Genomic DNA, 17,723 nt, shown 5'->3' on the forward strand with positions numbered 1-17,723 from the left:
TTAGGACTGGTTTGCTCTGCAGGGAGCATCTATGCCAGTTGTGAGGGGCAGGGCCACAGTGATCAGTGTCTGCACTATGACTCCACTGGCCCTGAACAATGTGGGGTAGGAAGCTGAGGGCTGGGCAGTGTGGCAGCCTCCCCTCCATCACCCCACATCTGGGACAGGCAGCCAGCTCTCACCCTCCAGTTCTCCTGCATGGCACAGCAGCCCCTACCCCCCCTAAATCCATGTTTTTGGGGTGCTGGGGACCTACAGCCGAGCTGGAGAAACGCAGTGTTGTACCGGCAGATGGCACCCAGCACAGGCAGCCAGGAAGGCTCACGCAGATGTTAAATGGGATTTTATAGCTCTGGGTTTCATCAGGAGCTGTTGTCTTGGAAACAGAAATCTGCAGAGCGCTCATGCGTTCGGCGTTAACTGCTTCGGTGCCTCACCGATGGCTGCGAGGGGTGCACAGCAACCCTCCTCTCTCTGATGGAAGGAGAAGCTCCTCTCAGAGTGATTTGTGCTGGAGACAGTGGGATTAAAGGGCTGTCAGCCTCGGAAAGTCAGAAGGAATGCGACTTTTTTAGTGCTGGGTTTTTAGAGGCTTTTCGATATCTCTTGGTGCAGAAGGCTAAAACATGGGGAGGACGCGTGGGCTCCATTCGCTGCCCAGAGCCACGGATCACAACCCTGCACCCACGCTTTGTCCCGTTGTATCTGATCCTGGTCCCAAAACCTTCGGGTTTCACCCCGCTCTGGTGCTGCCTGCCTGGACGCGAGGGGGCACCGCGGCTTCGCTGCCGCTGTATTGGTGGTAGCGCATGTGTCGCTGCCGCACATGGGATTCAGCGGGGTGATGGCTCTGTTGCTGGGGAAGGAAAGCAGCTGAGACCGAGTTAATCTTCTTAGAGGGCTAAGCGCCGTCGGGGAAGAGAAAGGGAGATTAGAGGGCAAGGGATGGCATTAGCAGCCGGGACGCCAGTTGGAGAGGAGAGCGGAGACAAGTGAACCTGGCGCCGAGGGAGAGCGAACGGGGAGATCAGGGAAGGAGCCTCGGGGGCTTCAAATGGCAGCAAATAACCCAACAGCTGGGTTCTCCCAGGGAAAGCTTTAGAAAACACGCCAAAAATCCTGGCTGAGCACCCGACCCCCCCCCCCCCCCCAGGCCACTTCTCAGGGAGGAAGATGCTGCCAGGCAGTCAGGACCTAATCCATCCCCTCCTGACCACCCCGACCCCTCCTGGCCCTTCCATCCCTTCCATCCAAGTATGTGGGGAGGGAAGGGCAAACCAGCTGGGTTATGCCCTGCACCTGCCAGACATGAGGAGCAGGACATGGAATATTTGTTGTCCCTCTCCCTAATACAAAAAGTGCTCTTTTCAGCAGAGAAATGGGGCATGAGGCTGAGATTCTGTCTGAGGGTTTGGATGCTCAGATCAGCTCCCTGCTCCTGCCACACGGATTTCACGGGGCCCTGTGAGTCCCATGCAGATGACAATGAAGCTGAGTGGCTGTGTCAGTGGGAGCTGGCTGGGGTCAGTGCAGACACAGCAGGGCTGTGGGACAGGCAGGTGCTGCTCTCAGAGCTGCCTAATGTTGGGCATTTTGGGAATGGTTCAGGAAGGGAAATCAGTGCCCATATAAACTGCTTGGTGTTTGTTCCTAGCAGCTGTCAAGGAAACCATGGCACAGTTCAGATACCCGTATTGCTGCTGACGCGTTGCATCCTTTTAATCCATTTCCAAAATAGCTTCTCCATTACTCCATTAGTGCTGGCTTATGCACCACACTGTTCTCCTGTGTGCTGGCATCTGTTCTGCCCTGCAACATGGAGCTTTAGGGTTTGTCTTCCAGGCAGGGGAGGTAGAATCAGAGGTTTTACATGCCCGAGTGTGAGCACGACAGGGTTGTTGTGTTCCTGCCAGAAATATTCACATAGAGGTGGAAAGAGCTGAGGTTGCAGCAGGACATGCAGAGGTACAACCCAGTGCCAAGGGCTACAGGAGGAGACGAAGGGAAGAAGCTGATGCCAGGTAGCAGAAGGAAAAGAGATCAAAATATGTTTGGAAAAGAGACAACATGGAAGGAGGCTCAGAAATGGTGGGGGCTGAGGAGGACAGCGTGGAAGAAATGGCTGCAGTCAGTAGTTTGTGCACTGCTGAAAGTGAGGGGGATTCCAGGTAGTGGGCTGCAGTCTGAGAAAAAGAAAACTGAGAAAATGAGGACCCAGAAAAGCAGAAATGAGGACACGCAGTGCCAGATCTGTGCCACAGCAGTGTCTGCCAGCTGGTCACCAAGCAGGGGAGTGGGGGAGGGAGGTCTCCAAGGCGAGCCTTTGGGAAATGGAAACCAGAACAGGGATGTAGGAGAGAAAGCTACAATTTTCCTGTCTGAAATACAGGAGGAGAGCTGAAAGAAATGCTCATTTCCCTTCTAGCAGCCTATAGTAGCAGTGAGATGCTCTTCTTTTACACGTGTTGAGGATTTAAAGGTACAGGGTGTCCTGCAGGATGGCAGGGAGTGATGGGGACGGATGCTGTCAGGAGGGAAAAATGTGAGGCTGGTGGGGATGGTTGCAAAGTGTCAGAAGAGGGTTTGACCCTCACAGACTTGTGTTTCTGAGGTCTTAGTTGTTAGTAGAGGTGATTAAAATGCTGACAGGTCTGTGCTCCACCCAACAGTGGGATGCTATGGCTGGCATGTGGCTGGTGTCACCATACTGCCATCCTCCTGGTGCTTTCCTCTTCCAATGCTGGGACTGTGGCTGTCACCATGGCACTCTTTGTCCTGCCAGCTGCTCGGTGCTGCCGTGCCCCGTGTCCTGTGCCCATGTCCTGCTCAGCTCCATTTACTCCACAGCCCACTACGCCCAGTGCAGGCTGCCTGCAGGAAGCTCTCCTGCTGCTGCCAGCCCCTGGGGTGATGCTCGCCCCCTCACAGCTGCTCCAGACCCCGCTTCCCTTTGGTGGGGACTGTTTCCTTTTGCACACCTGCACAAACAAAGCTCAGCATCAAGCCTGAGGCTCAGCTGCTGCTTAGTTCCTGGGCTGGATGAGGACTGAAGGCACTGGACTATCAGCAGGATTTACTGCTTGTGAGATCTCTGCTGCACTAACCAGGCTGCAGGGGCCAGCAGAGCGCACTTAACACCCATGTAGGAGTGAGATGGGTCCCAGACACACTGAGTGTCACCAAAGAACGTCCTTCAGCTGCTCACTGCACTTTCCCCCTTTTTCTTTTCTGCTCTTTTCAGAGCTGATCACAGCACAAGTGCTTGAGGTGGCAGCGCCTACATAGCTCCTTAACCAGCCTTAACCAGCTCTGACATTGTCACTGGGTGCAATGCTCCCCCTCAGCTCTTTCCCCACAGCCCCCATCTGGTGCCTTGTTGTCCCCAGGAGTTCATAGAACTGCAGAATCACAGACTATCCTGAGCTGGAAGGGATCTATTGGATTGCTGAGCCCATCTCCAATAGCACCCAAAATCCAAACCCTATGTCTGAAGGCCCTACAGAGTGATATGGACAGGCTGGAGAGCTGGGTTGAGGACAATGGGATGAGCTTCAACAAGACCATGTCCTGGACTTTGGCCACTATAATCCCAGGCAGTGCTACAGGCTTGAGGCAGTGGCTGAAAGCTGTGTGGGGGAAAAGGGTCTGGGGATGGCTGTCCCCCAGGAGCACTCCCAGCTTTCTTTAACTCATCACAGCCATAGAATCAGCCCATCAGTGCCCAGCTCTGCCTCCTGCTGCCCAAGCAGCTGTGCCCATTCACAACCTCATGAGGTCTGTGAAGGAATAGATGCACCTCCAGGCTCTGCTCCATGCCTTAAAGGCCTCATTGTGGTGAGCAGGGTCAGTAGGAGGAGATGGCTGGAGCCGGTTCATTGACGGGGTGTGCACACAATGGCTCAGTGTCCCCAGCCTGGCGCTGTGATTGTCCCCATAGCTTATCCCAGCCCAGTGATTCAGAGCTGTGGTTGCAATGACTCAGCCACTCTCTGTCACTCTCTTCTGTCACCCCAACGTCATGCATGGCCCATCTGTTCCCCATGGCACACCAAAGGGAATGTGGAAAATCAATCACAGATCCATCCCACCCCAGCTCGCCCTCCTCCAAGGGGGATGGAGCGATACAAAGAGCAATCCAACCTTGCCCCATTGCTCAGTGCTGCCAACCCTAAACCGAGCCAGGGGAGCAGGGTGCAGCCTTCCTCATGGTGCAGCCATAGCACAGAGAAACCTCTGTATCCTGTGGGCAGAGGCAGCTGTTCCCAACTCTTTCCAAAACGTTTTGCCAGAGCTACTGTAACCTCGAATCAGGTCAGCTGGGGGTGACCCAAACTGTGGCTTTCCAGGCACCTGCTCCTCAGCCCTGCCATGAATAACTTGTGCTAGAAACAGTGTAATGATTTCGTGTATTTCTCTTAATAGAAACATAGAATCCTTTTGGTTGGGATGGTCACTTCAAGGCCATTCAGTCCAACTCCCTGCAGTGAACAAGGGATACCTACAGCTCCACCAGGTGCTCAGAGACCCTGTCCAGCCTGACCTTGGGTGTCTCCAGGGATGGCTCCAAGTGAGATGTAGGAATCCATGGGAGAGGAAGGAGAAGCAATCAGAGCATGGCACAGCAGTGGCTTTATTTAGTCTTAAGTGTGCTGTGTACCTGCGTCGTGGATGCTGCCTGCAGCGCTGGTTCCTCTGCCCGAGGGGAGACATAATGAGCTGGAAAAGTGCAGCAAGGATGGCAGGGGAGACCTGGTAGTGCTTAATGCAGAAGAGGGGCACAAAGGATCTGTATGAAATCATCCACCGTAGGTGTTTGTGTGTCTGCCACAGACACTTTGAGGCATGAATGAGGAGGAGAAGGTTTAAATGCAGAACTGTAATTTCACAGCACTCCTCCATACAAGATGCCGGGGATGTTTACAGGTTACATGGCTCAAAAAAGCAACCGAGCACATTTGTGGAAGAAAAAGGTGGGAGGGTGAGAGAAAACACTGCTGGGGAAAGAAGATGTTGGAGGGGGGAGGGAGGATTTGAGACCTGCCAGGAGAGGATGCAGGAGGGCAGCTATGTCCAGGCTTATGCCAGGGAGAGAAGGCTGTCAGGGAGGGGAGGCTGTGCCAAAGGGAGGACGGAGACAAAAAGCCCATTGAATACAGGCGGCTGCTTTCACAGCCCTCACTGTGCTGCAGTCCAGCTGCTGGGACATCTCTCCTCCTGTCCACTGCTGGAGCCCCGAGGGGATCAGCACACAAAGCCTGCCTGGCATCTATGAATGCTCTCTGTGTTGTCTGCACAGACCCTGAGCTTGGTTCTCCCCTCGGTACAGTGCTGATAGAAGAGCAGCATCCCTCTGCACAGGGTGCAGGCACACCCAGCACCCAGAAGTGCCCACACTGTGCAGGGGAAGTTGTGTTAGCAGACATGGAAGGGAGGTGGTTAACTATGGGGCTTTGGAAGCTGCTGGTTTGGCTGGTGGCTGCTTTCCTCTGCTTCTCTCCCATGGGATGCACAGCCTTGGAGCTGCTCTCCCAGCTCTGTGCCCCTGCAGTGCAGGAAAAGAGGTGCTGGGTTCACTATAGTTCATCAGCAGAGACTCTGAAAGGCCTTTAAACCTATTGCCTGTCCCTTCCAGGTGGTTTTGCATGGCTGCTCTCAGTATATCTGGAGTCTCCTTGCCAAATTGCTAATGAAAGGTTTTCAGCCCTGCAAGAGTTAATTCCTCTTGCTTGTGCAGCAGTTCAGCTGCTGCTTTATATTCCCAAGCACTCCCTTCCCTTACACCACCCCCTCCCAAATGCAAGGCTGCATCTTCCTTGCTTGGTGTCTGCATGTGAGTTCTTCATGTTCGCTGTACTCAGCCAGCCCCGCTGCTCTGCTGTCCTCACTGTGGGCCACCAGCCGTGCCCAAACCATGGGAGCATTGTGGGCTCCACAAACCTCACACAGGGAAGCATCCCCGAAGTTCCATTTTGCCTTTTCCTTTTTGTTTGTGGAATCACAGTATCACATAATTGTGTCAAAGGCCACACTGAAGTCCAGAGAGACGATGTCAGTGACCCTTCCCATGTCCTCTGGTGCAATTTCACCATTACAGAAAGTCACTGGGTTGGTCAGGCAAAATAGATCGGTCAGTCCCACCACAGTGGCACTGACAGCCCCAAGCAGGACTTACACTTAACCCTTTGGGGTTTGATCCCATTAAACACAGTGTTATTCCAGCCCTGATCCTGTGGCATGGCAGGCTGGACAACTGATCTGAAGGTGTTTCCTTCCACTGTTTCTAAGGATTTCACCTCTTGCAGCAAATGAAAGGCTGTTTCCACGCTGTGGAAGGATGCTGCCTGCTCTCATAACAGTGCAAAAGAGCAGAGAGAAGATGAGATGGAGGCACCATTGAGCTGAGCACTGAGATCAGCAGCTCAAGTTGGGCATTGCATTTGGACTATGGCAGAGGGCAGTCATGATTTCAGGAAGCCTTTTGCTCTCGGGGCTGTTGGAGCCACATTTCATGTTCCAGCTCCCACTCGGGTGCTGAGTTGCGTTGTTGCTTTAATTCAACATATTTGCAACGATGAGGTAATGGAGTGATCAGTAACAGCCCCACGTCATCTGGGCCTGGCTGCTGTCGCACCCAAGAGTGTGAATGTTCTGCTCCGTGCAATGGGGCTTGGCAGGCGCGTGCAATGCGAGGTCACGGGCAGAGCAGAGCGGTGACTCAGGCTGCCAAGGGAGAGCTGGGGCACAGGGCAGAGCGAGGCTGCAGTGCTGCTCTAACTGAAGTCATGCCTTCTCATTTGCATCTATAAGTGCTACGCTGGGGAAAAGATAAGTCAGGTTTTGTGCTGGTTGGGGTATTGCTGGGATGTGTTATTCCATTATGGGCTGGAAACGGTAACAAAAGTCCATACAGCAGCTGCTGTTCTTGCTTTGCACAAGGCATGATTCCACCTTGCGGCTTCGCTTTGTGCTTATTATCTCTGTCCCATTGCAGGTGCTGAGCTCTGGCATGTAAAGCCAGTAGTGCATGAAGCAGAGATGCTAACAGCTCAGGAGCTGCCTGAGCTGCTGAGAGCCCCTTGGGAAGAGATACGTGCCACTGTAAATGAGGTCTGTGTGTGGAAGAGAGAAAGGTTGGCTGCAGGGTGGGGGCTGCTGCACAGCCTGGAGCAGCAGAGGAGCAGGATGGGGCTGAGCAGAAGGAGCTGGTAGTGATGTGCTCAGGGCTGGGTGCTCCAGGGGTCTGCAAGGAGCAATGCCTGGCCCTGCCCCTACTCCTGGGGGGAAATATGGGGTTAAAAAGGGTGGTGGAACAACCCAAGCACCCATCCATCCCTCTGTTTGGTGCATGTGGGGCTGGGGGCCATGACACTGACACACCAGGGTGGCAAGAGCCACATCAGGCTGGTGGCAGAGATGGGTCATCACTGAACATTGAATGTGGGTGGCTGCATTCCACAGCTCCAGAAAGCTGCAGAATGAGGATCAGGGTATGTGAGCTGGAGCCTTGCCCAAAGGCTTTTGTTTTCTTGTAATGGTTCCCTTTAATATAAAGCTGTTTTTCATGGCCCTGCAGCTGTGGAGAAGCAGTGCTTTGGTAGCACTGTGATATCAGACAGTCTGTATGGATAAAAGATGGAAAAACAAATGTTATTTTTTGTATTAAAAAGATGATCTTGGCTCTTTGTGCCTCCATATTGTAACCTCAGTGCAGAGACCAGCCTGGAGTTTGTGGCATGGGGCTGCAGGGACTTTGTCCATTCCCTGTGCAGAATACCTCCCTCTGGCAATACTGCTGTAGGACCTGGAAGCCCAAACACTCTGGCTACACACCTCAAGCCTTTCTTGTCCCCATAGCATCCATGTGGCAGTGTGGCCCTGTTTGGGTTGGATCTCACTGAGTAATAGGGGCTGACCCAGCCAGGAATCAGCTCCCTGCTGGCATACACGCCTGCTTTGTCCAGATGGCCACGTTAGATGGGCAAATGCCCTGCTGTGTGCTGGTGTCCCTGGCTTGTTGTCACATGAGTACTTTGTCCTTGCCCTTATTCTGTATATGGGGCAGGATCCAATGACATGGGTCTGTGTCTTGTGAATGACAGCCACATCAATGCCATCCCTTGGTACACCTGAAGGATGCTCCAGCCCTTCCTGCTTCCACCTTCACCTCCCCAGCCCCCTCTACCCCCTGCTCACAGGGACACAGCCACCAGCTGTCCCCACCCTGTCCCCAGGTCCCTTCCTACCCATCATGTCCCCACTGCTGCAGCAGGAGGGATGAGCCACATGCTGCAGGCGTGGACACAAGGGACTGCCAGGATAATTTTAAAACCAGGGCAGAGAGCTGATTATTGCCCCACTTTGGTTTCATTCTCTTTAGGTTGTTTTGTTTTATTTTTTTCCTAAGGGCCCTTTTGATTAACTCAGCAATGACAAAGCTGCTAATTGGGGTGTGTGATGCCCCAAGGTGGGACATTGGAGGTGGGAGCAGCGTGCCCTCAGGTGCCTGGCAACTCACGGGCAAAACTGGGATGAAACAGCTGTGCTGAGCTGCCTCTCTGACCTGGAACTGGAGCAGAGGAGCTGGAGGGGCACATAGGAAAGCCAGGCTGGGAGATGGACAGATAGATTGACTGACTGACAAATAGATGGATGGATAGGTGGTTGGATGGATGGTTGGACGGACAGACAGCTAGACATAGGATAGATAGATAGATAGATAGATAGATAGATAGATAGATAGATAGATAGATAGATAGGGTAGATAGGATCACTAGATGGCTGGATGATGGGTAGATGGATAGGATAGATAGATGGAGAGATAGATGAATGGTTAGATATATGGATAGAAGATAGGTGGATGGATAGATGGATAAATAGGTAGATAAATAGATGGACAGGTAGGTAGATTGACAGATAGACAAAGATAGGTAGATAGGTAGATGGATATATAGATAAATGGAGAGATGGATTGATAGATGGATAGGGAGATAGATAGATAGATAGATAGATAGATAGATAGATAGATAGATAGACTGAGAGATAGATAGATAGATAGATAGATAGATAGATAGATAGATAGATAGATAGATAGATAGATAGATAGACAGACAGATAGATAGATAGACAGACAGATCTATAGATGGATGGATAGGTAACTGAAGGATCACGAAGTGGATTTGCAGAGCATGAAGAGATGTGGCAGAACTTTAAATGCCTCTCATTCCTCCCTAGGTATGGAAGGCTGTAAAAAGAGCCACCTTATCGGGGGGGGGGGGGGGCCCTCTTCCTTCCACACACACACACACCTCCCACCCCCCCCCATCCTTCACCACCTCCTCCATCTTCGAGCCCCACGCCCCCACGGCAATGAGCCCGGTGTGCCTTCCCTTCATCACCGCTAATTACCCGGGGCCGCTGTGTCCGAGCCGCGCCTTTCTCCTCCCCATTGACAAACCGCCCTTAGGAAAATCCCATTAAAATGCGTGAGAACGGAGCTGCCCCCGGCACGTTCCGCGGGATCTTATGGGGAGGAGGGGGTGCAGTAGGATTTGAGGGGGAATCCAAGTGGATTTCGGGGTTGGAGGAGCGAGAGTGTCTCAGGGTCTCAATAGGGTGCAGAGGGATTTCGGAGCTCTGCCTCTGTAGGCTGCAGTGGGATTGGAGAAGGGGAGGGGATCTCAGGGTGTAGGGGAGTAGGAGTTTGGGGGGGGATACTTCGAAGGGTTGTCTGGGTTGGGGACTCTCCGGAGGGGTTGGAGGTGTCTTCTGTGTGTGAGGGGCGATTGTCGGGCCCCTCCCCCCCCCCTAAACCCCCCCCCCCCCCCCCCCTTTTCCCCTTTTCCCCGTTTTTTTTTGGCTTATTTATTTGCAGCCACGGCCTGCAGGGGCGCCGCGCCCGATCCGTGGGTAGGTGGAGGGGGTGGGGTGGGATGTCAGGTATCTCCTCGGCTGTTCCCCCCGACTCTGCCCCCAGCACATCTGGCAGCGGCTGCTTGATCTCACCCCATGGCTGCGAGACAGGCTTCAGCCCCCCCTCATCCACCCTCAGTGCATTGGGGTGGGGGGGGTCCGCCATAGGGATGGGGGGGTTCTCCCTCAAAAGCACCACCATGTATTCAGAAGAAACCATTTTTATTGTTTTTTTTTTCCCAAAGAAAAAAAAAAAAGAAAAAGCAATATAAATATTAGAGTATAAAACTTGCGTGTAACACATTGACGTCGGTCTATACGGTATAAGAAGGATATAAGCATATATATAATATATAAGTATAATTCAATATTAGACACATGGGGAGGGCAAACGTGTTTCATCTCATGTACACTCGGAGCACAGACCACATGGAGAGAAAGATACAGAGAAAGTGAAAATTACTGCTGTTCCACAAGTTAGATACCGAGATTAAAAATAACACGCCACTAAATACACAACACTCTCTACTCTACCTTCAGATTTGCAGGTTAAAAAGAAAGTTTAAAGACTACGATTTGCCTATGGCATTGCTTGGGTGGGAGGGGGGAGTGGCAGCTACATTGGGGCTGTGGAGCAGCTGTGGGGTGGGTGCGGGTGACGCTGGGGTGTGTGGGAGGGGTTGCTATCCCCCCCCCCCCAGGGTGTGTGTGTGGTTGGGGTGGGGTGGGGGGGTGAGTTAAGTGTTAGTGATTAAAAAAGAGCAAAAAATCCTATGTGAAATAGAGTGGCCCCTAAGGGGAATGGGGGGGACCACCCTCTCCCTACTCACACCCACTTTGGGTGCCAAATTCCCTCTCTGCCTTCTTGGGGGGGGAGGGGGGGGGGGAATGGGGCACGGATGCTGTGATACTGGGAGCTTGGGGTGTCCCCAGCAGTGCCACCAGGACCCTCCTCTGGGCTGAGCCCACTTGGAAGGGGCACAACATGGAGAAATCCAACTCCTCATCCTCCTGTTCCCTCTGGGAGGTGGAAACCCCAAAGCCAGATTCTCCCTCCACCATGTTTTATCCCAGCCCATCCCTGGGCCATTGCAAGGGCCCCCAGCCCAGATCTGCTCCCCAAGTGCCACCAAACCCACTGTCACTTACTTGTCCCCCACTCCCCAAATACAAGGTGCCTTCACTTCATGCCATGCAGCCATGTGAGGACATCCTGGGGTGGGGGGTGTGTTGGGATGCGTGTTCCAAAGTGCAGCTGTGATGCAGGTGATGCACACGTGGGGTCATGGCGAGGTGCAGAGCAGCCCCTTCCAGCCCCGTCGCTTTAATTCCAAAAGAACATTGACTGTACACATAAATATTTACTGCAACGAAGGGATGAGATGTGTCTGCTCAGATTCCCCCAGGGCCGGTCCAAACCCCCGCTCAGACGCCAGGAGCTCTCAGGCCATGGCTGGTTGTACTTCAGGAAAACAAAACAAAACAAAACAAAACAAAACAAAACAATAACTGCTCAGGATGCAGCTCTGCATTGTTCCCTTTGATTCATGCAATACGAACACTTCTTTTTCTTTCTCAGATAAACAGCTGAACAGGAACTGAAGCACTCCCTACCCACAAATCCACCGCTACGAATAACCCAGGGTGAGTTTCACAAAGTTAAAAGAGCAGAAAATGTGGAGCGTGGGGCTTTTCTGCTGGGAAATTCCTTTTTCTTTCCATAATGAAAACGATCAAAGCTCTATAAATTAACAGATGGGTGTTACAATTATTTACACTGGACGAAGCCGAGCGAGAGCCTCGTGCCTTTCTCGGACCATCTGGGAGCAAAGTGAAGCCAAGGATTTGGCCGAAGCCTTTCGACCTCGTGCATCCTAACACCCGAGGGGTCGTATAAAACGTTAGCTGTATTCACAGGGCACTTGTTTGTGTTAGCTTTAGCTTTCCAGATTGCTTTTCATCATGAGACCTAACAGCAGGCAGCCTGCTCCTAGCTCTGACGATGACAATACATTCGCAGCGCTTCCTAACTTTTGCGTCGCCAAGAAATGAGAAATAAAAAGCAAATCCACATTCGTCCTCCTGTGGTGTTGGGGAGTGCTGGCACGCGCTGCCCGGCCGCTCTGACGTCTCCTTTCTACTTCTTTTCCTTCTTGCCAGATTTCTTCTTGTTGCCGCCTGAGGGTTTGGCGTCGCGTTTGCCGGCGGCGTTGCTCAGTGTGGCGGTGCTGCCCGGGATGTAGACGTTCTGCCGGTAGTCGGGGACGTGTTGCAGGGTGAACTGGGGGCCATAGCGGGCGCTCAGCCCCATGGTGCCTGTGCCCCCACCCAGTGTTGCGTTGACATCAGTGGCTTCTGCAGGGGCAGAGGAGAGGAGTGGGGTTAGCAATGGCTCTGAGCCTTTGTTCCTGTTGCACTGGGGAGATGCTTGTGAGCATCCTCTTCTTCCCTCCAGAGGGAAGGCTAAGCTGAGCCAGGCTGTGGGATGTGGGGATAGAATTGGGATGGGAGGTGGAGATGGGTTGGGGGTGGGAATGGAGACAAGGGTGGGAGGTGGGGATGGAATTTGGGATGGGGATGGGGATGAGAATGGGGACAGGGGTGAGCGGTGGGGATGGAGTTGGGAATGGGGACACAGATGGGAGGTGAGGATGAGGACAGGGATAGGAAGTGAGGTTGGGGATAGGAATGAGAGGTGGGGATGGGGATGGGAGATAGGAATGAGAATGGGGATAGGAATGGGAGATGGGCATGGGAATGAGGATGGGATGGCAACGGGTGGTGAGAATGGGGACTGGGTGGAATGGAATGGGGATGGGAGGTGTGGATGGGAAGTGGGGATGGGGATGGAGATGGGCAGTGAGGACAGGATGGGGATGGGATGGGAATAGCATGGGAGATGGGGATGAGCAGCAGGAAGGGGGATGGGGATGAGTGGTGGAAATGAGAATGGGAATGGGATTGGGAACTGTCCTGCCTTGCTTTCTGGAGCACAAAGACATCCCCTCCCCAGCAGCCCACTGTAAATACTGCACAGCACTGACCATTAGCAGTGCATTAAGGCAAAGCCAATATCAGTGTTTTTCCCTTCGTCCTGCATCCAAAGCCCTGACCCCAGCATTTCCCCAGCCAGGTTTATTCCGGGAGCAGACAAATCAATAAAGAAAATCCTCCCTTACAGTGCTGCGGTTGGCTCTGGGATGTAAGCACAAAGCAATCAGTACAGAGGGGGATGGGATGGGAATTCATTGCTGCCGAGCTGCAAAGAGCAGGCGCAGAGCAGGGAAGGGAGCAGAGCCCCCCCGGGATGCTGGAGGCAGAGAGCAGATGGAAATGGGGGGATGTGAGAGGGAGGATATGAGCACGGAGGGATGACAGAGAATGAGCTCCAACACAGCCCCAGTAGGAAATGGCTTTGCTCAAACTCTCCGCATGCACAAGGGCTGAGCTCAGCTCTCTTGTGCAAGGGGTTTTAGCTGCCTCATAGAGATGCTCTCATGGGAGGCTGCAGAACACCATGGTGCCTGAAGGGCCCCAGGCAGAGCCCATCCTCTCTCCATTTACAGACTGCAGCAATAAAGGCAAACCCTGAGCAGAAACCTCAAGCTGTTTCTCTTGCCTCCTCTCCCCAAGTCAGCCCTACAGATGCTCCCACTGCCACCTTGTCTGGACACAAAGTCACTGAAATACAGTGTTTGTTGTGTCACCTTGAAGAGGTTGGAAGTATTAAGCAATCAGAGCTTGAGAAGTTACAGCTGCTCTGTTGGGACAGGAGGAGGGAAAGAAAACCACCACAATGAGCTTGGGAACAGCAGGCTAAGGGGGAATGCATTCAAGCAGAGCTGCAGTTAGGGACCCACACTGGTGGCATGGCAGGGCTTTGTTATGGTCCTATGTACTGCTGTGTTTCAGCCTCAGGGCGGCTTGAGAGCATCAGTGCTCATGGAGCATCCCTGCTGCTCGGGGGCTTTGTGCTATAGGGGCACCCAGCACTGCTCCCAGGATCTCATTGGCAGTCCCAGCACAACCTTCCAGGAGCGCAGTTCCCAGCGTGCCGGTTGGTCAGGGTGAGAGCAAAGGGCTGTTCCTAGGTAACATTGGCATTAGGGATGAAAAGGAGAGGGAACGGGGACAATGGGGATTTATAAATGGGCACCGAGAGGCTCTTGCCAAGCAGGGCACTCCAGCTCTCCTTGCTGTAAAGGTTGTGCTCAGCCTCTGCCAGCAGCCAGACATTGCCCAAAAAAGTCCCCAGGCCCCTGCAGCCACACAGTGAAGAGGAAAATGAGAGCTGGGCAAAAATAACCCCTTCCTGGCTCAAACCTCCCCCATACGCAGAGGGGACAGGAGGTCGGGGAGCACTTGCTGCTGCAGCTGCTGCTGGTGCTTTTGGGACACCCAATATAGTGGGGCTGACGGCCACTCCCTGTCTGCAGGCTCCCCTGCTGCCCCACAGCACCCCTACACATTCTTGCTGAAATCCAAAGTATTTTGAGGACACTGTGCCTCCCGTGCTGCCCCTCAGTGTCTGGTTTCCTGGAGCATCCCCTCTCCTTCGTCTGTCCCAGCAGCTGCCTGTACAAACCACTGCATTTCTCAGGCTCGCTGTTCCATGGGGTTTGAAATGAAGGACAACCCATGTGCAGTGAAGGGATGCAGGCAGGGCACCATCAGCCCCTTCCAGAGACTGGGAGCAGAGAGCATCAGAAGGGCTCAACCTCCCAGGGTTATAAGCATGGAGCAACTCACTGAGTTAGGGGCTTCCTCCCACCCATTGCTCAACCAGGGCAAGCAGATGGCATTAAGGATCGTGTAAACAGCCACAGAACATTACCCAAGGGTTGGCAGCACAAGGTTGAGTGGGCAATTAGCACTGCTCCTCATCAAAGCCTGCACCAATCAGCACTATTAGCTTCACAGCTAGAGCAGCAGAGCAGGGAGAAGGGGAGACAGATGGAAACAGAGCTCTGGTGGGAAAGAAAAAGTGTCTGGGGGCTCCTGGTGCAGTGGAGATGGAGAGGAGTGCAGGCTGAATCCCCAGCACCAGTGTTCCCATCCCCATCCATCACTGCCATGGACAAGGAAATGATGGGCTGCACCAAGCTGCTTCTCACCACACTGCTGCAGGGAAAGCCATCCCCAGCCCTCTATTAGAGGTTTAATGCAGACCCTATAAAGGGCTTGGGGTCCCACAGAAATGTGGGTAGGGGGAAATGTACCAAAACAGGGCTGGGATTTATATTGGAGCCAGTGTCTGACCTGGAAGGGAACTGCCCAGCTCTGTATGCCAGGAAATCAGCCTTATTTGTGAGCAAGGAAACCGGATCTGGAGGTCCTGCAGGCTATTTTTTTTTACAGAGCAGAGCCCCATTTTTGCATTGTTTCCTTCCCTGGTGTGTAAACAGCCCCATTGCCCAATGCCTCATCCCCACAGCTGCTGATGTCTGCTTAGGGCTGCAGCCCTTTCCAAGAAAGCAATACCGTATCACATCCCTTCCCCCTCCCCCAGATTCCTTCTCTCCCACGAGCTCAAAGGAAACATGCAAAGCATTTTACCCAGCATTTTATGGCTGTGCTGCTGCTCCTATTTTTAAACCAAGAGGGAAAAGGCTCGGAGGTATTTATAAATAAAGGCTTTAGGAAAACCAGGCTTGTTATCCAGAGCTCTGCGTGGAGTGGTAATTGTGCTTCTCTCACACAAAGCCATGGAACACCCCTCCCTGCCTGCTGCTTTCATACAACCCAGCCGTAAAGCAAAGCAAACTAAGGACACGTGGGAATGGCCCCAAACAAAGCCCAGCAACTGTGACCCAAAACCCAGTGCCCACACACTGCCCAGGAGCACACATATCTCTGGGCATGACATTTCTTGGGGTCTTTCTCTTAAAACCCGCTGTAGTTTCCCCGCATGCAGTAGGGTCTGACCATTTGCCGAGGCCAGGATCATGGCTTGAAGCATCTCCGTGTCGAACTGGTTGTTGGGCCAGGCTCCACCTTCCTCTCCATTCTGAGAGCTGTGGGAATAGAAAACAAAAGGAAAGAAATGGCGTGTTACTCCAGCTGGGAGAAGAGGGGTGGGCTGGGGAAGGCAGCGCTGCTGGAGCATCAAGCAGCTCACAGCAGGATGTGAGCACTGCCGGCAGAGAGGAGGGTGAGGGCTTCAAATCCCTCTGTTAAGCAACACTCTGGAGTGTAAATACCATCAGAAGTCTCCAACCCTCTCCAAGTCTTCTGAAGAGCAACCACCAATAACCCAAGTACTTGGGGCTGAGTGGTACTTCCAGGAAGACTTTCCTAATGCCTGCTGGTTGAGCCAGCTGGCACCTAATGACCTGAAATCCCTTTAGGTGCCTTCCCACAGCTGAATACCACACACACACACACAAAAACCTCCAGTCCTACAGCTACAGAGATGCACACGCCCTTGGATGACCAGGTTCCTTCTGAAGGCCACGTGGGGTTGCTGCCCTTCTGAGTTATTTCAGGCTACAACTCCAGTTATTTCAGGCTACAACTCCATTCTGCAGCTTCATTCATGGGAACGAAGGTGAGAAAATCCCACGGAGCCACAGGATTTGGGATCAGCAGGGAGGCAGCTGCCCATCACTGAAATCCTGCTCTGAAGGGAGTCCAAGAGCAGCCACCAAGAGCAGCGAGCAGAGGTGGGTGACGACATGGGGCAGATGCTTTGGGCTGAGCGTGGTGATTCTGCCTGGGAAAGCTGCAGGGATGCCACCAGGCTTCCCCTTCAGGAGGTTTTGCCGAGCAAAGTTACAATCAACACTCTGTGTGCCTTCAAACAAGCTCTGCATTGATGTCCGCCAGGTGCCCGGCAGCTGTGCTCAACCATCCCTCACTTGTGGCCACGCTTTCCCACCAGAGAAGCCAGGGATGTGTTCCCAGAGCCCTCCTTCCACCAGAAAGACCTAAAAGTCCCACCAGCTGCATGACCACAGCACGCATCTACCATGCTGACCTGCTGGCTGGGTCCCTGCCCCAGCTACATCATTGGCCTTGCAAGTAGGAAAGTCTTGAATGCACGGTTCTCCCCCTCCCCACTGTGCAAGTGTCCTATACAGAGGAATAAGTGTGCTGGGAGCCTTGATCTGATCAGACCCCATGCAGTCCTACTCCATCATGGAGCAATGCATCATAGAGTAATGCCTTTAAGTTGTGCTGGAGGAGGCTCAGGTTGGACAGTAGGAAAATCTTTTTCTCAGAAATAGTGGCAATGCACCTGAATGGGTTACATGGGGGGCCGTGGGGGGTTGAAGTCACCATCCCCAGGGCTGTTCCAGAATCATGTCATTGTGGTACTGAGGGCCGTGGGCACAGTGGGGATGGGTACAGGCTGCAGCCTCACACCACCACTCTCACTCCCCTGCTTTATCTGCACAGGTGGCACTCAGTCCCTGACATAGCAGAGGCTGCCTGCTAAGGCTCTGCAATGCCTGCCATCTGCTGCAACCCAGGGCATCCCAGAACCTATTTATACCTCGCCACACGTGCGGTGGCATGGCTTCAAGACGGGCGGCAGTGAGGTCTGCCTGCCTCAATGGGTGGCAGTGCTCGAGGAGTGAACACTGCTCCATGTCAGGGCTGGGAATAGAGCCTCAGGAGAGATCCTATAAAGGGCTTAGCAACCTAAACCCCATTGCAAATCACAACCCACGCAGCCACCACTTAACCCCAGCAGCTCCTGCTCTCTCGCTGGGCTCAGAGCTCCAGATGGGGTCCTACGGGTGACTAATGGGGGAGAACCAGCTTTTCTCCTGACCTACAGGCTGCAGCCCAGCCAGAACAACCCCATCTGC

At 53.3% G+C, this 17,723-nt stretch overlaps 1 protein-coding gene across 1 annotated transcript in view; it reads right to left on the reverse strand.

The window, feature by feature from the left end:
- Positions 1-11,057: 11,057 nt before the first annotated feature.
- Positions 11,058-17,723, reverse strand: part of PCDHGC3 (protocadherin gamma subfamily C, 3) — a 34,643-nt gene continuing 27,977 nt past the window's right edge. The window contains exons 4-5 of the mRNA XM_032447517.1: positions 15,835-15,923; positions 11,058-12,264 (exon numbers count right to left, since the gene is read on the reverse strand). Coding sequence (XP_032303408.1) covers positions 12,047-12,264; positions 15,835-15,923 — 307 coding nt within the window. The 3' untranslated portion in view covers positions 11,058-12,046. The remainder of the gene's footprint in view (positions 12,265-15,834; positions 15,924-17,723) is intronic.

The sequence above is a fragment of the Coturnix japonica genome, chromosome 13 (assembly GCF_001577835.2).
Source record: "Coturnix japonica isolate 7356 chromosome 13, Coturnix japonica 2.1, whole genome shotgun sequence".
In the NCBI taxonomy this organism is placed as follows: Eukaryota; Metazoa; Chordata; class Aves; order Galliformes; family Phasianidae; genus Coturnix; species Coturnix japonica.